This window comes from Chaetomium fimeti (genome assembly GCF_033439085.1).
Source record: "Chaetomium fimeti strain CBS 168.71 chromosome Unknown B0H64scaffold_3, whole genome shotgun sequence".
Classification (NCBI taxonomy): Eukaryota; Fungi; Ascomycota; class Sordariomycetes; order Sordariales; family Chaetomiaceae; genus Chaetomium; species Chaetomium fimeti.
Genome location: NW_026944331.1, coordinates 2,015,690 through 2,031,821, shown reverse-complemented (window position 1 = coordinate 2,031,821; position 16,132 = coordinate 2,015,690). Strand labels below are relative to the sequence as shown.

Sequence of the window (16,132 nt, the reverse complement as noted above, 5' to 3'; positions counted from 1 at the left end):
TGCCACAACGGGCAACGCGAAGCTCCGAGGTTCAAATCCAAGCACCGGTGGCTTGGGCTTTAACTCCCCCGTGGCTGTGGCGGCCAAACGAGGTCTCAGGAACGGGCTGCCTGTGGATATTCTATCTTGGTTGTGGCAACGCTGGGAACGATCAACTACTGTGTACATCCGGATCCGCATCCTCCCAAAACTGATCATGCCTAAGCTCCTCGGCTCGGAAAGAATGTTGGCGAGAGCCCAGGGCAGCATGAAGCCGTGATTCAAACAATTGTCGGTGCCGGGCCGATAGCGGACGGTGCGCATCGGAAAAGAGAGGGAGCGGTCGGTGTTTCATGCCGCAAGGAGACAATCGGCGGTGAAGATGCAGCACAGGTCTTCACCCGGCAACGAGGTCCTGGGATCATGGGCGATGGGTCGTCCCCATCAATCAAGGACGGCAGTCGAATGTTCGACAGCATTCCAAGCGCTGTCCCAGCTTGCTGGATGGCCGGGGAAAGGGACCGTGATTCCTTCTGCCTCCGGTCAGCCTCAACAGCCACCAACTACATAAGTAGCCTTACAGGTCACCAACTGACTAGCCAACACAACCTGTCTTGTTTGTTGTGCTGCGTTGGCGGGCAGTTACCCTACATTACGCTCTTTTTAGCAACCCTTCCTCGCATCCCGCACAGGGCCTGTCCGTCAGAAGCCTGTATCACGAGTTCGTCTCGTCTCCTCATACTGGCTGGGCAACCCCGCCTGCCTCGTCTCAACCCATGCGCCGCTACGGCTGTCGAGGCACGTCCCCGAAGCAAACTTCATCGAGCAATGGAAATGCAAGATTGGGCGCCATGTCTCAACAAGCTGCAAGACCCCATCATGCGGCAGTTCGCAGCCAGGCCATCTCCCGTCGAGCTCCCGCTTTTCATCCCATCTGAAGTGTCAGCCAGCGTTGCACTACTGGAGAGGAACCAAGCCGTTCCCGAGCCCCGATTCGATTGCAAAAATGACGGCCGGGGCGACGCTGCGCCAGTGTGGTGCAGCCAGCGGACACACGCAGCCATGCGAGGCGACTTGGCTATCGTTCTGTGGCTCTCGCCAACCATTCCCCTTCGGTTGTGATGTCCTGCAGGGGACGAGCCATCAACCCCCCTCGAGGAAGCCCCGCGCCTATTTCATCACCTTTGAGGCTTCCTCATGACTTTCAAGGCTCCTCGGAGGCGTGACATGCAATGGAATTGACGAACCATGATCGAACACCCACCAATTGGCCCAAATTTCATCGTCAAATCGGCGCCAGCCGCGGGTTCTCTCCTGTCTCTTTTCAACCGTAGATCGACTCGCAAAAGTCAAGGCCCACTGTGAGGTGGGATCCGTTGCGGATGTTAGGTAAAAGTCTCTCTCCAAGACGGGGCTCAATCCCGCTGCCGTTGCCCCAGTAAGAGTTTCAAACACGAGGCTCTGTGACGCTTCCCCTCCCCTCTCCGGCATGGTGTGGACGACAGCAACCAACACCAACACCACGACCGCCCCAGCCAACCACCTCTGGCCCATCCGTTCGGCCTCGAAGCAGGTACGGTGGCACTGCCGTGCCTGCTGCTCACCTCACAAGGCGGAGGGCCATGCAACACCGACACCTCGGGACGGCAATGATTGGGGCGCCGTGAACCCGACGGTGAGCCTTGGGGGGAGCACCGCACACCCTCACGACAAACCACGCGGGCCACCTTTGGCCCGGCCAGCAGCAGCCGACGTTGATGACGCGAGTCATTGGAGGGTTGCTTCCATCTGGGCCTCCCCTTCCTCCCTCCCGTCTGGATTGGGTGATTGGCCAGAAGCTGCCAACGTCTCAGCACTGGCGTGGTGCACCGACCGAAACGATCTGTGAATGGACGGTGCATGTGCTGGCGATGGTCCTATCAGCGGCCAACGCGGGGCAGGTCTGGGGTGGGGGCGAGGCGCGTCTGCCAATCACCTGCGCCCGAGGCCGAATATGCAGGGCGTTCAGCGGCACTCGATGGGCCTGTCTCACCGGCCGCCGCGGGGGAAAGCGGGCCATGGGGCACACAAGCCGATCGGAACGCTTGTTGCGCTTTCCCCACGGATCAACCCGCTGTCAAAAAAGGACGGGAACGTGGTGCCTGAAGGGATGAGGTGCCGCTGACTGTGCCCTGTGCTGGTGGTGGAGGTAAGCAACGGTTTGGACGGCTCGGACGGCAACCGTTGGTCGGTCGTGGTCAGCTGTTGAGACTTGGAGAAGCTCAGAAGACACGCCAGTATCCGTTTCTTGTTTTCTTCTTGTCGAACATGGTCATTCCCGATCCACGTTTCAAGATCAGCGGAATTGCCGGTCCACGCTATCTTCAGACCCCCATTCTCCAAGTGAGACTACTGTCTCCCACAAGACTTCCTTTCCCGTAACAGGATTGTATTCCCGATGGTCTGCTGGAGCTTTCTGCACCGCTCAGGAGACCCACGTTGCGCTTTAGCGAGTCGGAGGCCAGAAGCTGCGACTTTTACCCCGCCAGAAAATGCACGTTACCCCTCCTTGCCCGCTTCCTTCGTCCAACCTCGAGAGACACCATCCATGGATTCATCGAAGTGCAGAAAGTTTCGTGGGAGCGGCACAGGGACTGGTACCGGAATATTCTTGACGCGGATCGGTCACAGAATTCTCCCCTCGATGGGGACGGGATTCTCGTTCGATGAACCACGACTTGTGACACCCACCCATCTTAGGGTAAGACGATGCGGTCAGGAAAATCGAGAGCAAAAATTCTTGAGCGAGTCCTCATCTGCCATTCGTCCGTGGCCGATGCCCACCGAGTAACACATGTCACACGCTGTTGGCCGTTTTGTGCGTGGCGGTGAGCCGCCCGGAGTTGGCTCCAATTCGTTGTCTCGCCCTCGGATCGAAAAACTTCCACGTCTTCTATTTGTCCTTCGGTGCTGCAGCTCTTCTCCAGAGACGGGCGGGGGGCTCTTCGGTAGCTCCGGTGTCACCTCGGGCTTGCATCGTTGCCGCCGGGCTGAAGGCCAAGCTCGCTTTCTAAGCCCGGTTCCTGAGCTCGAAAACGAGAATGCATTACGAGGCGACTGCGTAATACGGCAAACGGCTGTGTGAGGGAGCTGATGCAGCCACCGGATGATTTACTATACCAAAGAGTTACTCTCGCGTCCTGTATTCGGACAATAATTCATGTGGAGGGTCGTATCGTCCCAGCGTACACCACCACATCGAGGCTGAGCTCTGAGGTGAGCTGACGCAAGTTCCGGATGAATCATATATTGTGTAAGTTGTAGGGAGGAGATTATTGCCTACGTAAACTTTTGGTGGATGCCCTAATCGACGTCGGCCAAAGGATAGTTAGGAAATTCAACTGGGGCAATATCCAAGCGGATCGGTGGTGAGTTGTCTGCCTCGCCGTTCCGCCTAGCTCGTGATCCCATCCAGTATGGGCTTTTTCAACAAGAGAAAGGAGGCCAGCCACCTGACGTCTTTTCCCATGTCACTCACTGAGCTCCATACTGGACATATGAAGGGATGCAATGAGGTTCCGCGGATTCTAGCATGTTTTGCTCGAGACCAATATGCACCGATATGTCAATGTCGATATCGTCACCTCCACACGGGCAAGTCGAGGTCAACCACGATGGGCTTGTTGAACCGTTTGCCCCCCGTATGCGGCCAACCGGTGGCAACAATGGCGCAGTTGACAATACACGTTTCCCGTCTGCCCGTGCGGTCCATCGCCACCGGCTGCCCCGTGCTTTCAGAGATGACGGCGCCCCCATGTTCTGGAGCTGAATCAGGGTTCCCGATCCGCACTACCGGATCCCCCGGCCCCACCACCCTATCCTGACCCCCGGGCCCGGGATGGGACGAGGCGCACGGGACCCGTTGCGCTGGGTCCGGCAAGCGGCGGTCGGACGTGTCGCCGACTGGTCGTGCGGCGTTGTGAAAATCGAGAGGCCGCTTCCCACCGCGCGCCGTGAGGTCGACTAAGCTGATCTTGGCGGATGAGGGATCCGGGTGGGGATCTTCCCACGCCTCCACGGAGGCCTCGGCGGCGGCGACGGCCTCGTCTTCGGCGGCGAGGTCGTCCGTGTTCCACCTCACGCGCTCTGCCCCTCTGCCCTGGTGGACGTGGCCGCACACGTGGAGCCGGGGCCGTACTTTGGCGAGCGTCTTCCGCAGCTCCTCGCAGCCGCAAGCGTCGTCGCAGTGCGAGTAGGGCGGCGTGTGGGTGACGAGGATATCGGTGGTTGGGGGAATGGCTGCCCATAGCTCTGCTGCCGTGTTGGCCTGCCCTGACGATTCTGGTTCTTCACCTGATGAGCGGGGGTACATGAATGCCCATGTGCCGTACCGAGGGCTGTAAGGGGACCCGAAGATGGTGAATTCGGTACCGGGGCCGTTGGGACTTGCTAGTCTAACAGTAGCGCTCTCATTCTGGAGATAAGTGATGGTGCTACTCGAAGTAAATAGTGACAGACACTCGGCCGGATCTTGGGGTGTTTGGTTGTGGAAGCTTGATCCATGTTTCGAGTAGAAGTCACGGTCGAGCGTGATATCATGGTTTCCTACGCCGTATCAGTCCGCGCCTCGCAGACCATATGCTTTTGTGAACTGGTTCCGACCTGCAATAACAATTTTGGCTTCGAAGTCGGCTTTTTCTAGCCACTGAACAGCCTTGGAGAGCTGCACAGTCATGTTAGCCATCTCGCTTTAAAAATAAACGCATCCCCTGGGACACGGCGGGATCACCTGAGGTGCTTGCCTCGGAGTAGCTCCCCTGATTAGTGAGGTCGCCAGCGTGAATTAGGACATCGCCCTTTGGCAGCTTAACAGTGGAGTTGTGGGTGTCGCTGATGCACACGATCCTAGTCCGCCGTGTAGGACGAGCAGTCGATGAAGTGGACATAATTAATTTTTTTCTTCAAATTTCGGCTTAGGTTTTCCGATATTAGGTTTTATGCCCTCTCGTTAACTGAACCCTCAGGGCTGCCCATTAACATAAAGTCAAGTCTGTTGTCGCGACAATTAAGTTTAGGAGATGAGATGAACGTGAATCCCGCTGCGGAAGTCGATCCCGTTGATTCTCATACCCCGTTATGGCTAGGCAGGTACGGGAAATTTACGATTGATACGGGTATCGCGAGTGGCGGCGACAAGAGTCTCAGTGGTGTTGGCGGTCGATGACCGAATGGCTGGTAGTTAGTGGCTGGCAAACCGAATAGGGAAGCAAGACCCTGGAAATCCACATGACCCACATCATTGACGAATGGCATTACGCAGGCAGATTAATGGAGCTGGAATCCCTGTCAGATCCATTCGACGGGTCCCCCTTTGAAGCGAATTCTCGAAGCTCTTCACGTTGGGGAAAACAGGAGGGCCATTCACAGGCCGCCACTCAGGAATTTCGCTGGAGTTGTTGGCTGGCCTCGGATCGCCTGCAGCAATCGACACCAGACTAAACAAAAGAAAAGGAGGCTAGTCGAGTGATGCGCTATCTAAGCCCTCCAACGCCCCTCATCTGCTAGCTGGCAGCCGCCGTCAGTGCTGCAGCAATCAAGCCTCACTCTCAGGACTCGCATCATCCTGTCTGCAGTCCGCCACACCTCCTGACGACGGATCCCCCCGTGATCTCTGCTGCCAGGAACTGCAGTTTACCGCGACGCCAGACAAACAAAAGGCAGAGGATAGAAAGGGAGAACCCGGCACCCGCCGATGCAAGGATAATTGCTTTTTTCGAGAGGCAGGCTCAGCCAACTTTGATCCACGAAACACCATCGGAATACCCACGATTGACAACACACCGCCACCAACCGACCCAATACCCGACGCTGCTTAACCCAACCATAGCAAACTCGCGGGGTGGACATTGCAGCAAAGACAATCGGGCATATTTCCGGCGCATGTGTATTCTGGAAACCCTCCTGCCCAACCATTGAGAATCCGTTGGCCAATTTTGGCCCGCTGGAGGCTGGGCCGGGCACGAGACAACCCATCGTCCCACCCTCGCCGACAGCCTCAAGAATCCAATCAACACTTCCAGCGGCACCCCATATTCCGTACCCCAACCATCTCCACGACTCTGGCGGGGTGGATTGAGATTTGCAATCTTGCCTCGTCATCGCCAGAATCAGATACCCCGGGTCGCCCTTCAACTCCAACCTCGCAGACACCCGACCGGCATTTAACAGCAAGCGGGGTGCCTCATTAATGAGAGGATGGCGACCGTTTCGCAAACCGCGACGGCTCTAACGCCGTCACCTTATTTGTGGGAAGATGCCCTACCGGCCGAAACAGAGGTAAGATGCCATGCTGCCTTCGCTTTGCTCTGCCCCTCCACATCCCAACAACGACGATCAACCGTCCTTCCTCCCCACTCGCCCAGGTTTTACGCATGTACCGGACTAACCTATGTTTGTCGCTGCAGAACTTCCACAATGAAAAGACCCAACTGAACGAGCACAACCTCTCCACATCTGGTCGCCTGCCGCTGGCATCTCAAAACGGGAACTCGACTATGCGCACTACCACGAATCCACACTCCCTACCGCAAGGGTACAGCGATGAGGACCAAGGCGCAGGCGGTTTGAACCCCGAGGGCCTCAATGGCGTTCAATCCTCCCACCTCGATCACAAGGATATGACCCCACGAAGCATCAAAGAACACGCAACTCCCGAAAGCTCGGTGGAGCAGCAGGACACCGCAAACGGGGTACGTCCTAAGGATACGCCCAGGAAAGTGTCGGGCGGGCGCTCGCCGGGTTCGGACAGCGACGAAAACTCGAAATGGATTCACCGCGACAAGCTCGCCAAGATAGAGAGCGCAGAGCTGCAGGCCGCAGGGATATTTATTCCCCGCCAAAGGGATGATAGGGCGAGGTCAAAGAGCCAAAACAGGCCGAGGCGGGATCAGAGCCAAGATAAGATGAACGGATCGGGCAGGTCGATTGGAGGCTCCGAGTACACAGTCTCAAGGTCGAGGAAGAACTCGGCCGCGACGACAACAGACGCAAGGCTCCTCGACCAACCGGCCACTCCCAGCTGGGATCTGAGGCGGCCTGAGGAGATTCTGGAAGAAGTCGACGGGCACTGGGTGGCCAACGGTAACGGGAAAGGCTCGTCCCGGATACCCGTGGCAAAGACCAGCCCAGTGCCTCTACCAAACGAGCACCTCGCACGAGACACGAGGCTGGCGCGGAAACGAGATGGCAGCCCTGGCGAGGAGGATAGTATAACGTACCCCAAACCCCGTACGAGGAGTGGTAGCACAGGCAACGCACTGGGGCTTGCAAAGGCGCCAGGCACGACTTCGACTCCACAGCCCAAACGACCAGATTCCTCCCCGAAGAAGCCCGGCGCTGTCACTACGGCGAGAAAACCGAAGCCGGCCAACGGCGCCGCAGGACGACCAAAGACGCGAGGCGGCCCGAGCAAGGACTCGACAAACGGTGGCAACGGCGCAACTCGACCGTCCACCCGATCCGGCGAACGTGAGTTCTCCACCGGCAACTCCAAACCGATGGAGGGCGAACCTCCATGGATGGTTTCGGCTTATCGGCCCGACCCACGGCTGCCGCCAGACCAGCAGTTGCTACCAACGGTGGCGAAGCGGTTGCAGCAGGAGAAGTGGGAGCGGGAGGGCAAATTCGGGAGCATTTACGACAAAGAGTTTAGGCCGCTCACTGACGAGGGCTTCCTCAAGCCCCCCGAAGGCGGCGCCCAGGATAAGGAGACTGAGAAGGAAGCCGAGGAAGAACAAAACGAGGAGCAGGGAGACTGGCCACTGAAAGCAGAACCCAAGAGCCCGACGCTTCCCGGGAGAACAAATTCTTACTCCACCATGCCCAGGATTTCCGACACACCGGCGGCCAATTCTCTATCGAGCCCCAGGGCGCCCGCGCATCAAACCCAGCCGTCACAAACACCGGGCTTGCCAGAGCCCGCCGAGGAGCCCGAGGACAAGAAAGCAGGCTGCGGTTGCTGTATCGTGATGTGAGCCGGCTTCGTTGTCCTGGTCGCAATGAGTTCCGGATTCCGTCAACCCAGCGAATCAAGAGCCAGCGGTCATCACTCCCAGCCTCCAAACCTTATCGGGTTGCAACCAAGCATTGCGCTAGTCAGAGGATAGACTCGTCCCACATACCCATTTTCTTTGAAGACTTCCGGAAAGACAAGCCGGCTTATGAGAGACGATTTTTTTTCGGTTCCAGGCGTCGTTCAGCAGATTCCCATCCCCTCACCCGGTCCATCACACATGGCCTGTACTTACCTTACCCCCCAGGTCTCGTCTTCCTTCCTTTTGTCCTCCTGTTTCATACCCGCTTTGGCACATCGCTGTACGTATCCGGCCTGTTGGGCCTGACACAATACCCCGATGAAGCCCGATACAGCCAGCACAGAGCTAAAGCACCACCACCAGTACATACACTCGTAGCCAGGAGCCACGGTGACCTTTTAATACAGAGGGGAGGATTTCTTATTTAGCCTGCGCTGTTTCTCGTTTTTCTTCTTTTATTTTCTGCGTGCCCAGCCCGGATATGTCCGACTTGGGACTAACGCTACTGGAGATACCTACTCGTACCGTCATAGCCAGCCATACATCAAAACGAGGGTGACCCCATTTTCCTTTACTTTCCGTTGTCTGGGCGACTGAAGTGATCTTGGCTTATTGACAGAAGGAAGCGGGGAGAGAGTGCCATGCCCAACTATGCTGACCGGCGTTGTTGTTTCCCTTTGGGCTGTACATATTAGACTGTCGAGGGGGGCTCTTTCTGAGTGGCTCCCTGCTTTTTTCGTTGGTAAGCAGGGGAAGGGGACGGGGCGCTTCCAGCCGGTTTGTTGGGGAGTTGCGGTTCTCGGGGGTAGCATAGCTGGACAACAAGATAGAGAAGCCAAGATATCTTGATGTCAAACACATCTACGGCTGTGAGTGGATGGTGATGGTGATATCCTGGTAGCTAATCTTGCCGTGATCCTATGTGGGACGGCGTTGGTGATCAAGCACACGACCGTAGGAGGAGTAGCTGCGAGAGGGTGGTATATAACTTTGGCTTTTGTTGCTAGTCTTCAATCACGAGGAAACCACCTTGGTAGTACAATGCTAAAGTGTGAACCTAGTCGATCCCCCCCCCCCCCCCACCCGCCGTGACGGAGAATGACCACAGTCCCCCTTTTTCGATTCCTGGCTGTGGCTTTCCCGCTTGTTTTTTTACATCTTTTTTCCCTCCTTTCGTCCGAATTGTGTCACCGCCCGACCCCGAACCTTATACCCTCTCACTAAGCCACCGCGAAGCAGGGCGAGCGGCGCCGACCATCCAACACCGTCCAACAAAGCAGCACTTCCCGCCAACCTCTCCATCCCCGCCCCGTTTCCCCCTCTCCCCTACTATCGTACCATTCTAGCTAGCACGCAATGCAAGGCCACGTCCTCAGCAGCAACAGCTTACAAACCAGCCAAACGGAGAACGCCGTCACGGTGGACGCATGAGCGCAACGCCACGTCTCCAGCAGCAGCAGCAACATGCAGCAACCCAAGCAAACAAACGGAGAACGCCGCCGGCACCGATGCCTCGGGCTCACCTACCTACTACCTAGGTACATACCCATCGAGGTGCTCGAAGTATGTCCTGGCCCGGTTAGCCGCCCATAACGTACGTACCACTTACACAACCCCGCCCGTCTTCCGCTCCTTGTCTACCCCCTCCTGTGGCCTTCGCCGAACGACATACCCCCATGTCCGGCAGGGATGGAGCTACTTCGGTCCCTTCCCCGCTCGCTCAAACGCGCGGCCTACTGTGTAGACAGACAACCCGTCTGACGTTAGATGGAAGGGGTGGTGGTGGAGTGTTTGTTTTTTTCCCCGTTATTTATTTGCCATCGGATATGTGGACGCTTTGGGTGAAGTGGAGGTGGGACGGGGATGGGGATGGGGAAGGGTTGGGGATGGAGATGGAGATGGAGATGGAGATGGAGATGGAGCAAAGGAGCTGGAGCCTGCTATAAGCGGCAAACCCTCATCAAACGGTTCAGGCGAAGCGTTATTGTGGCGGGCGGGAACATTTCACCTTCAGCCACGGCCATGACTCGGAGGTTATGGCGGGGTTGGAGCCGTTGGAACCTCCGAGGTGTCTCGGAAGGGTTCGAACAAGTTGGATGCCCGAAGTTAAGGGAAAGTGTTCGGAAGTGGCCTCAATGCGGCGGCGGCGGCCGTACCCGTTTATGGTCTGATGGTGATGGGGAGGGGATGCAGAGGGTGTATCAGACTGGAGGAAATGCATTTTGGTGAGGATACACCAGGGAAGATCCACGGCCAAGGAAGTGACCGCCTATGGTGATGACTGGCGGACCGAGAGGACTATCGCGAACTCCCACCGATGGCGGTTATTGCAGATGATCCCCAACACTAGTATCCTCTCGGGTCCCCCACAGTCATGCCATATCTGATGCACATGCGATGAAGCCTTGAGGGAGATTACCTTTGGTCTACTCTTGTTTCAGGTAGCATCCCGGATGCCTGGCATTTTTCTTCAGCGCCGGGATCAACTCCAGCGGTCATCCCACTTGTTGCTTGGGCGGCCGGTGTAATAACTGTAACGCATCCCGAAAGGACTAAACAAAGCTACTGTGGTAGATAGGTCTGTTTCGAATGCGAGACCTCCCGGGTAAGCCTTCCATTTCTGGCGAGATGATATCCAGACCGCCGGTTACGGTCGGTTCTGGAACTTGTGGTCTTCTTTGTCGACTGATTGCGGGGCCCGGTGAGTACGCGTCAACGATGACTCCGTCCTCAGGCAACGTACCTACCTCGAGTGGAAGCACGTCGGCTTGGTCGGTTTCGGTGACAACCTACCTCTCCCGCGGGGGTGACCGTTATGGTAGGCCAAAAGTTGGGTAGCGGGTATCCTCAACGAAACCCTGCGCGTGTCCTGTAAAGCTTCGCGTCTTGGCTGGCTCTGAGAGCAATGCGAGGTTCTGGAGCCGCTTCTTCTATGTACGTCGCCGATGGTCAGGGCGGTCTTCCTAATCTCTGAGGATATTGAGATTGATGCTGCTGAAATCGATGCCGCGTCCGATCGATGCTGAATTGCATGTGTACCAAGCCTCGCAAACTCAACACACAACGGGACGAGGTAGAAAGGGGGCTAGCATGCAAGCTCCGCGACGAACGGTGTACTGTCGCGCTGTAAGTTTACGAAACAAAGGTCGTGGGGGCGATGACAGGCCATCATCGCAGTTGACGAATGGGGCAAGATGCCGGCATACTAGCTTCACGGGAATGGCTGTAACCGAGCTTAGGTTGTTCAGCTGCAATGAGGGTGCCGATGAGGGAGCGGAAACTCGATATAAGGTGATGTGGCTGACTGGACATGTAATGAGATCGGATCGTCCCCAACCCGGCTGATATGGCAAGCCACCCATGGCCATCCTGCATCCGCGAAATTTGGGACATCTTTGCCGAATAGTGGTTCGCTATCAGATCAAGATGACCGCTATCGCCTGTTGTTGCTGACACGGCTCAACTCAAGATGAATCGAGCGGAGGTCGGATCGTTAGCCTCGATCCAAGGGCCCGTTCATCGATCTTGGGGGCGATCGAATCGCAAAAGACGATCAAAAAGAACACCAACTCATGTCGCACAGGAGCTGAGAGACCAATCTTCACTGGTCCATGTGTCGCTAAGATCAGCAAAGGCAAAGGGGAAAAGGAGTGCTGTCGATGCATGTCTTTTTGCTTTTTCCACCTTCTCAACAAGTGTGAGATCTGCAACACTTTTGTCGATGGTTGGCCGAAAGCGAGAATCCGATCGATCGGTCTCGAACGTTGCACTCGCATGCCAAGCACGGGAGATGGCTGAGACAGCGGGTCCTTTGGAATAGGGCTGGACTTTGAGGCCATGTCGCCCGGTCAGCGCCTGATCAACAAGATTTTCCTCGCATCCCGTCGGGCGGAGAGATTGGGCAAAAAAGATAACGCGTTTGTAAATTCCAAAGATGCGTTTCCAGGTTTGCATGCGAATTGTTTGGCTTTTCCCGGTATCCACCAAGTTGTTTCCTTGAGATTGAGCACGTTCTGTAGAGGTGGGTCTGAGGTGAAACGTTCCTGCGTCCCGCAGGATATTAAGGTCGGAAGAAGGGTCCCGCTAAGGAAAGAGCCCGCATGAACGAAATGATTCCTTTTCTTTCTTGAGTCCAATGAACTGACTTTCCCATCAACGGGAAACTGAAAGGAAAGGGGTGGGGGAGGGGGAGAGCTTCTTGGTGCAACCGGAAGTTTCTACAAGTTGCATTCGGGAATGATTGAGGGCGCCACAGCGCTCGCTGTGAACGCCCCGCTTCAGTCCTTGAGTGCGAGAACGGTGCTTGACGAGGGACCTCTGGGAATCGCCGATCAGAAAGCAGCTGCAAGCTGAAAAGAGTGGGGTACCCTCATCCAGTCGAAGTTTCATTGTCGGAGCCTCATTCCCCGTCCTCGACCAATTCCCAGAAAGAGCGGCAGGATGGAAAACGCCTTTGCTTGTCCCGCGCCTTGTCGCTCTTGCGAGTTTTCGCCGATTTGGCGATGCTGGACTTGGGTTCTGCGGTGTCCCGTGATGAGATTTACGCGGAGATGCTGGTTCCAGCCTTCTTGGCGCAAGCTTTCGCGGCCTTGGTCTAGACTTGGCCGCGCTGGGACTTATGTAATCGGTCTGCTGGAGCCTGGACTTCTCAAAAACGCGAGCACCCGATCGTGGAATTCGGGTGAAATCGCGTTCCGGATTGCAAACGCAAATGCATCGAATCTTACAAACCAAATCTAGACCGAAATCACCAACATCGCGCCAGTGGTCTGGTGATGTGCAGTCAGCATCTGTTCGAGCTAGCCGCAGGATCAGGCAAGGGGAGCAGGCATCACCTCGCTCTCAATGTATTTATTTCGATGAGAGCGCCACCCGTTCGATCCCCAGCCGTGCGCGAATAACAAGCCACCCTCGGGCTCACGTACACAGCACAAGCCGACGGAGGAGGGATGGTCCACGGGTGCTTGTCTGACATCGATTCCAGCCACCGCAACCCACAGACTCCACACAGGACCGGCCGCGACCGTTATCATCAGCAAACGGGACGAATTGTGAGTCAGCGCTCGTCACGTTTGCCGGCGCTCTCGAACGAGAGCGGAAGGCCAAGGAGATCGAAACCCATTTTTCGGTTTTCAGTCGCAAACCCCGATCACCGGGCTGCGTCTATGGGGAGGGATCGAAACGGCAGGCGACTTCGTCCAATCGCAGTTGTCTCGGCATGCTCGCCGTTTGGGCGACAGCATGCGTGGCCCCGGCTGTACGCATGCAGCGTAATCTTCGTAACTGGATACAGGGTAAAATTATCCCAGCAACGCCCACATCCCTGACCCCCTGACAAGAAAACCTCCCTTGGCGTGCCTGACTCCCAGATGGACCCACATTGGCCAGACCCCAGCCCTTCTCAGTTGGTGGGTCCGAAACCAAGCCCCGGGCCTTGGTCTGGCCCAGCCCACCTCCCGCAAATCCACTGTTCCCCCAAATAAAGCAGCGACACCCCCCTCCAACTTTGCAACTCGCACCCTGCCATCTAGAACACGCCCAGACTTCAACAACCAACACCTCCATATCTATCCAATGGTTCCTTCCTGGCTTCGGCCTCAAATTGCTAGATAAACCAGCATACCCTCTAGCCGACGCTTTTTGCCCACAATGTCCACTGCTGCAACACGCCCACCACAGGTCCCATATACAGGCAGCGTGTCGTCCTCGTCTTCATCATCTTCCTCATCATCATACTCATCATCCGACTCGGATCTTCCGTCTTCGAACACGATGAGCTCGACAGTCGTCGCCCGGACCAGCATGGAGTCAGGATCCCGACCGGTAGTCCAGGTCGCCATCATCCGCTGCCTGAGGTGCGCCCGCGCCGAAGAGCTGACCTCGACCGACGACCCGAGCCTCTCTGGCATGGTCCAGATCGGCACCAACATTTACTATTGCAACCGTTGCGCAAAGATGGTTGGCTACACGTGAAGGGTGTTCCCAAAGGGGGGACGCTTGGAAACGAAGACGACGGACGGACGGACGGTGATGGAACCAGGGGTTTCCTGGGGCAGAATGGAAGAAGTCTTCCCCTGGGCAAAAACACCATGGTTAACCGCCGAACGCCGAACGTCGCAGCCATCAGTTTTCTGCCTTCGATGGGCGGCCTCGCGCTGCAAGATCCCGGACGATCTCGTTCGTCTCACAAATATGAGATGTGGCGGGAACAAGGACCCCTGGATCGTGCGGCGGCCTCAGAACCCCGGCAACACCTGCATTTCCGGATTGCCGGACCCGCCAGCCTTTTCGGCCGTCCGAGGTTGGGTCGCAAGCCGCAGGCATTTGCTTGTCGCCGGCCTCCTCCGGCTGCTCCGGCTCCTCCGCCTCGGCAGTCTTGGCTAAACACCCCTGGCGAAACAACCCGCCAACGCAGGAGGCAAAAAGCTCCCAACCGACCGACCTTCGCTTGCGACTGGGCCGGCCCTTCGCATCCGTGATTGCAGGTCCGGTAATCGACGCAGCTTTCTATCCTCCAACCTGTTTGGCAACTATCTATCAAGTCGGGGCGTCGACAAGAGCGCCGGTTGTGTCGCAAAACCCTCCGCTCCCCTTCCCTCTCCACACCACAACGCGACACCACATCGAATCGACAGCCAGGGCCCTCAATCTCCCTTCTTGCAGCGCGGTATCATCATCGTGCGTCAGGCCGCTGCAGGCTTTGGACCCCGGACACCCCATTGGGCAGCACGACTCGCCCCAACTTGCAACATCACCTTTTCCGCCAATGGTGGGGTTCACGATACCACCCCCTGGGCTTTGCCAAGCCGCTGACGTCGACGTGCTTCAACTCGTCCGCACCTGGCTCATCTTGGTAAACAGAATCGAGAGGGGTCGACGCATGCGACGACGCCCTGCAACAACACCCTGCACGGGCGGCTGGGCCCAGGCCCGGAAGGGGACGCCGGCGTCTTGCTTTGCGGCCTTTTTACTCTTCATGGACACGCCTCGCTTTCACACACGTTGCATCTCGAAGATGCTCTGTGTTTACCCGGGCCGACGGAGGTTTCTTTCTTTCCCCTCCTGTGTTTGTTCTCTTTTTTCCTTTCTTTCTTTTCTACTCGAGCGCTAGGGTATTTGTGGGTTGGCCTGTTGTATTTGGGTTGTGATCTTTCAGCGACGGCGTCTTTGGGAAAGGGGCGGGGGGAAGGGACATCACCAAAAAAAACGGGGCGGACGGAATACATGGAACGGCAGCACTTGCGGGCGCCACGGGATACCAACACTATCGGGCAACGTTTTGGGTCGGGTTGTGAGCATGCGGGATTATGGATACGCTATACCACCTTGTTCGGGCTCTATGTAATCTGTACTCTAGCTTAGCAACCTCGCCCATGAGCGATGGGAACAACATTTTCGAAATGGTTCCACCACCACCTCCAACACTGTTCCCTACCATCCGAGTAAAGCGCCATCTGTGGCCATGTTCGCTTCCCCAGATGATGTGTTCGTCGACCCCAACCTTTCCGTGCTGAATTAATGAAACCTGGGGTCGGTCCGCAATGCTGCAGCGAGAGCACACACACACACGGGCAGCGAGACGTGCGCTAAATAACCGCACCCAATCGAGCCTTCCAGCGTCTCATGTGCCGTGCTGCCAACTGAACCCGAAGCGGAAAGACGCAGCAGCAGCTTGCAACCCCCCCGGGCGGACGGCGCTGCAGTGCCAGCTCACCACCCCAATGGAACTTCTGCGGCCAGAAGTCGTCGGCCCCGAACCAATGGCACCGGCCCTCTTCCAGGGCTTGCCCTTAACCACCTCCCAACTCTGGCATCCTGCCCACCCCCCCCCCCCCCCCCCCCCTCCCCTTTTTCCTCCGCTGTCGCCGGCCTGCTTCAGACCGCGACGCGACGCACAGCGTTGCCCGGTCTCATTTGCATTTTACACCAACCACCCTGGCTGGCTTTTTCGCTACCTGTGCATGAAAGGGGAGAGGGTGGCGTCTTGGGCGCTCGATTACTGGACTCGCCTGTGGGACGTGCTGAGCTGACCCTCCTCCCCTCCTGCAAGGCGCAGCCGCAGCAGCGTCATTTCGTGTCTG

General features: G+C 57.0%; 4 protein-coding genes across 4 annotated transcripts; 3 read left to right on the top strand and 1 right to left on the bottom strand.

The window, feature by feature from the left end:
• Positions 1–143: 143 nt before the first annotated feature.
• B0H64DRAFT_120800 (uncharacterized protein) lies at positions 144–1,247 on the top strand. Its single transcript, XM_062797944.1, has one exon. The coding sequence runs from the start codon at positions 403–405 to the stop codon at positions 1,099–1,101; it is 699 nt and encodes a 232-aa protein (XP_062660722.1). The 5' UTR covers positions 144–402; the 3' UTR covers positions 1,102–1,247.
• Positions 1,248–3,203: 1,956 nt separating this feature from the next.
• B0H64DRAFT_120760 (Metallo-dependent phosphatase-like protein) lies at positions 3,204–4,993 on the bottom strand. Its single transcript, XM_062797943.1, has 3 exons — positions 4,761–4,993; positions 4,621–4,681; positions 3,204–4,563 (listed from the first exon to the last, which is right to left on the bottom strand). The coding sequence occupies exons 1-3, from the start codon at positions 4,902–4,904 to the stop codon at positions 3,599–3,601; spliced, it is 1,170 nt and encodes a 389-aa protein (XP_062660721.1). The 5' UTR covers positions 4,905–4,993; the 3' UTR covers positions 3,204–3,598.
• A 1,642-nt stretch (positions 4,994–6,635) lies between these two features.
• On the top strand, positions 6,636–7,991 carry B0H64DRAFT_320072 (uncharacterized protein; the record flags this gene model as incomplete). The annotated part of the gene is made up of 1 exon (XM_062800449.1): positions 6,636–7,991. One exon carries the CDS (start codon positions 6,636–6,638, stop codon positions 7,989–7,991), a length of 1,356 nt encoding a protein of 451 aa, XP_062660720.1.
• A 5,887-nt stretch (positions 7,992–13,878) lies between these two features.
• On the top strand, positions 13,879–15,377 carry B0H64DRAFT_120682 (uncharacterized protein). Its single transcript, XM_062797941.1, has 3 exons — positions 13,879–14,450; positions 14,567–14,825; positions 15,096–15,377. The coding sequence occupies exons 1-3, from the start codon at positions 14,141–14,143 to the stop codon at positions 15,160–15,162; spliced, it is 636 nt and encodes a 211-aa protein (XP_062660719.1). The 5' UTR covers positions 13,879–14,140; the 3' UTR covers positions 15,163–15,377.
• The last annotated feature ends 755 nt before the right edge of the window (positions 15,378–16,132 follow it).

Excerpts from the sequence above, each read along its gene's own strand:
- B0H64DRAFT_120800 (XM_062797944.1), top strand. The coding sequence starts at position 403 with ATGGGCGATGGGTCGTCCCCATCAATCAAGGACGGCAGTCGAATGTTC.
- B0H64DRAFT_120760 (XM_062797943.1), bottom strand. The coding sequence starts at position 4,904 with ATGTCCACTTCATCGACTGCTCGTCCTACACGGCGGACTAGGATCGTG. Across the intron at positions 4,682-4,760 it reads ATCAGGGGAGCTACTCCGAG|CTCTCCAAGGCTGTTCAGTG; the intron begins GCAAGCACCTCA and ends ATGACTGTGCAG. Across the intron at positions 4,564-4,620 it reads AGCCAAAATTGTTATTGCAG|GAAACCATGATATCACGCTC; the intron begins GTCGGAACCAGT and ends GATACGGCGTAG.
- B0H64DRAFT_120682 (XM_062797941.1), top strand. The coding sequence starts at position 14,141 with ATGGTTAACCGCCGAACGCCGAACGTCGCAGCCATCAGTTTTCTGCCT. Across the intron at positions 14,451-14,566 it reads GCTAAACACCCCTGGCGAAA|CAACCTGTTTGGCAACTATC; the intron begins CAACCCGCCAAC and ends CTTTCTATCCTC. Across the intron at positions 14,826-15,095 it reads CCTTTTCCGCCAATGGTGGG|GTTTCTTTCTTTCCCCTCCT; the intron begins GTTCACGATACC and ends GGGCCGACGGAG.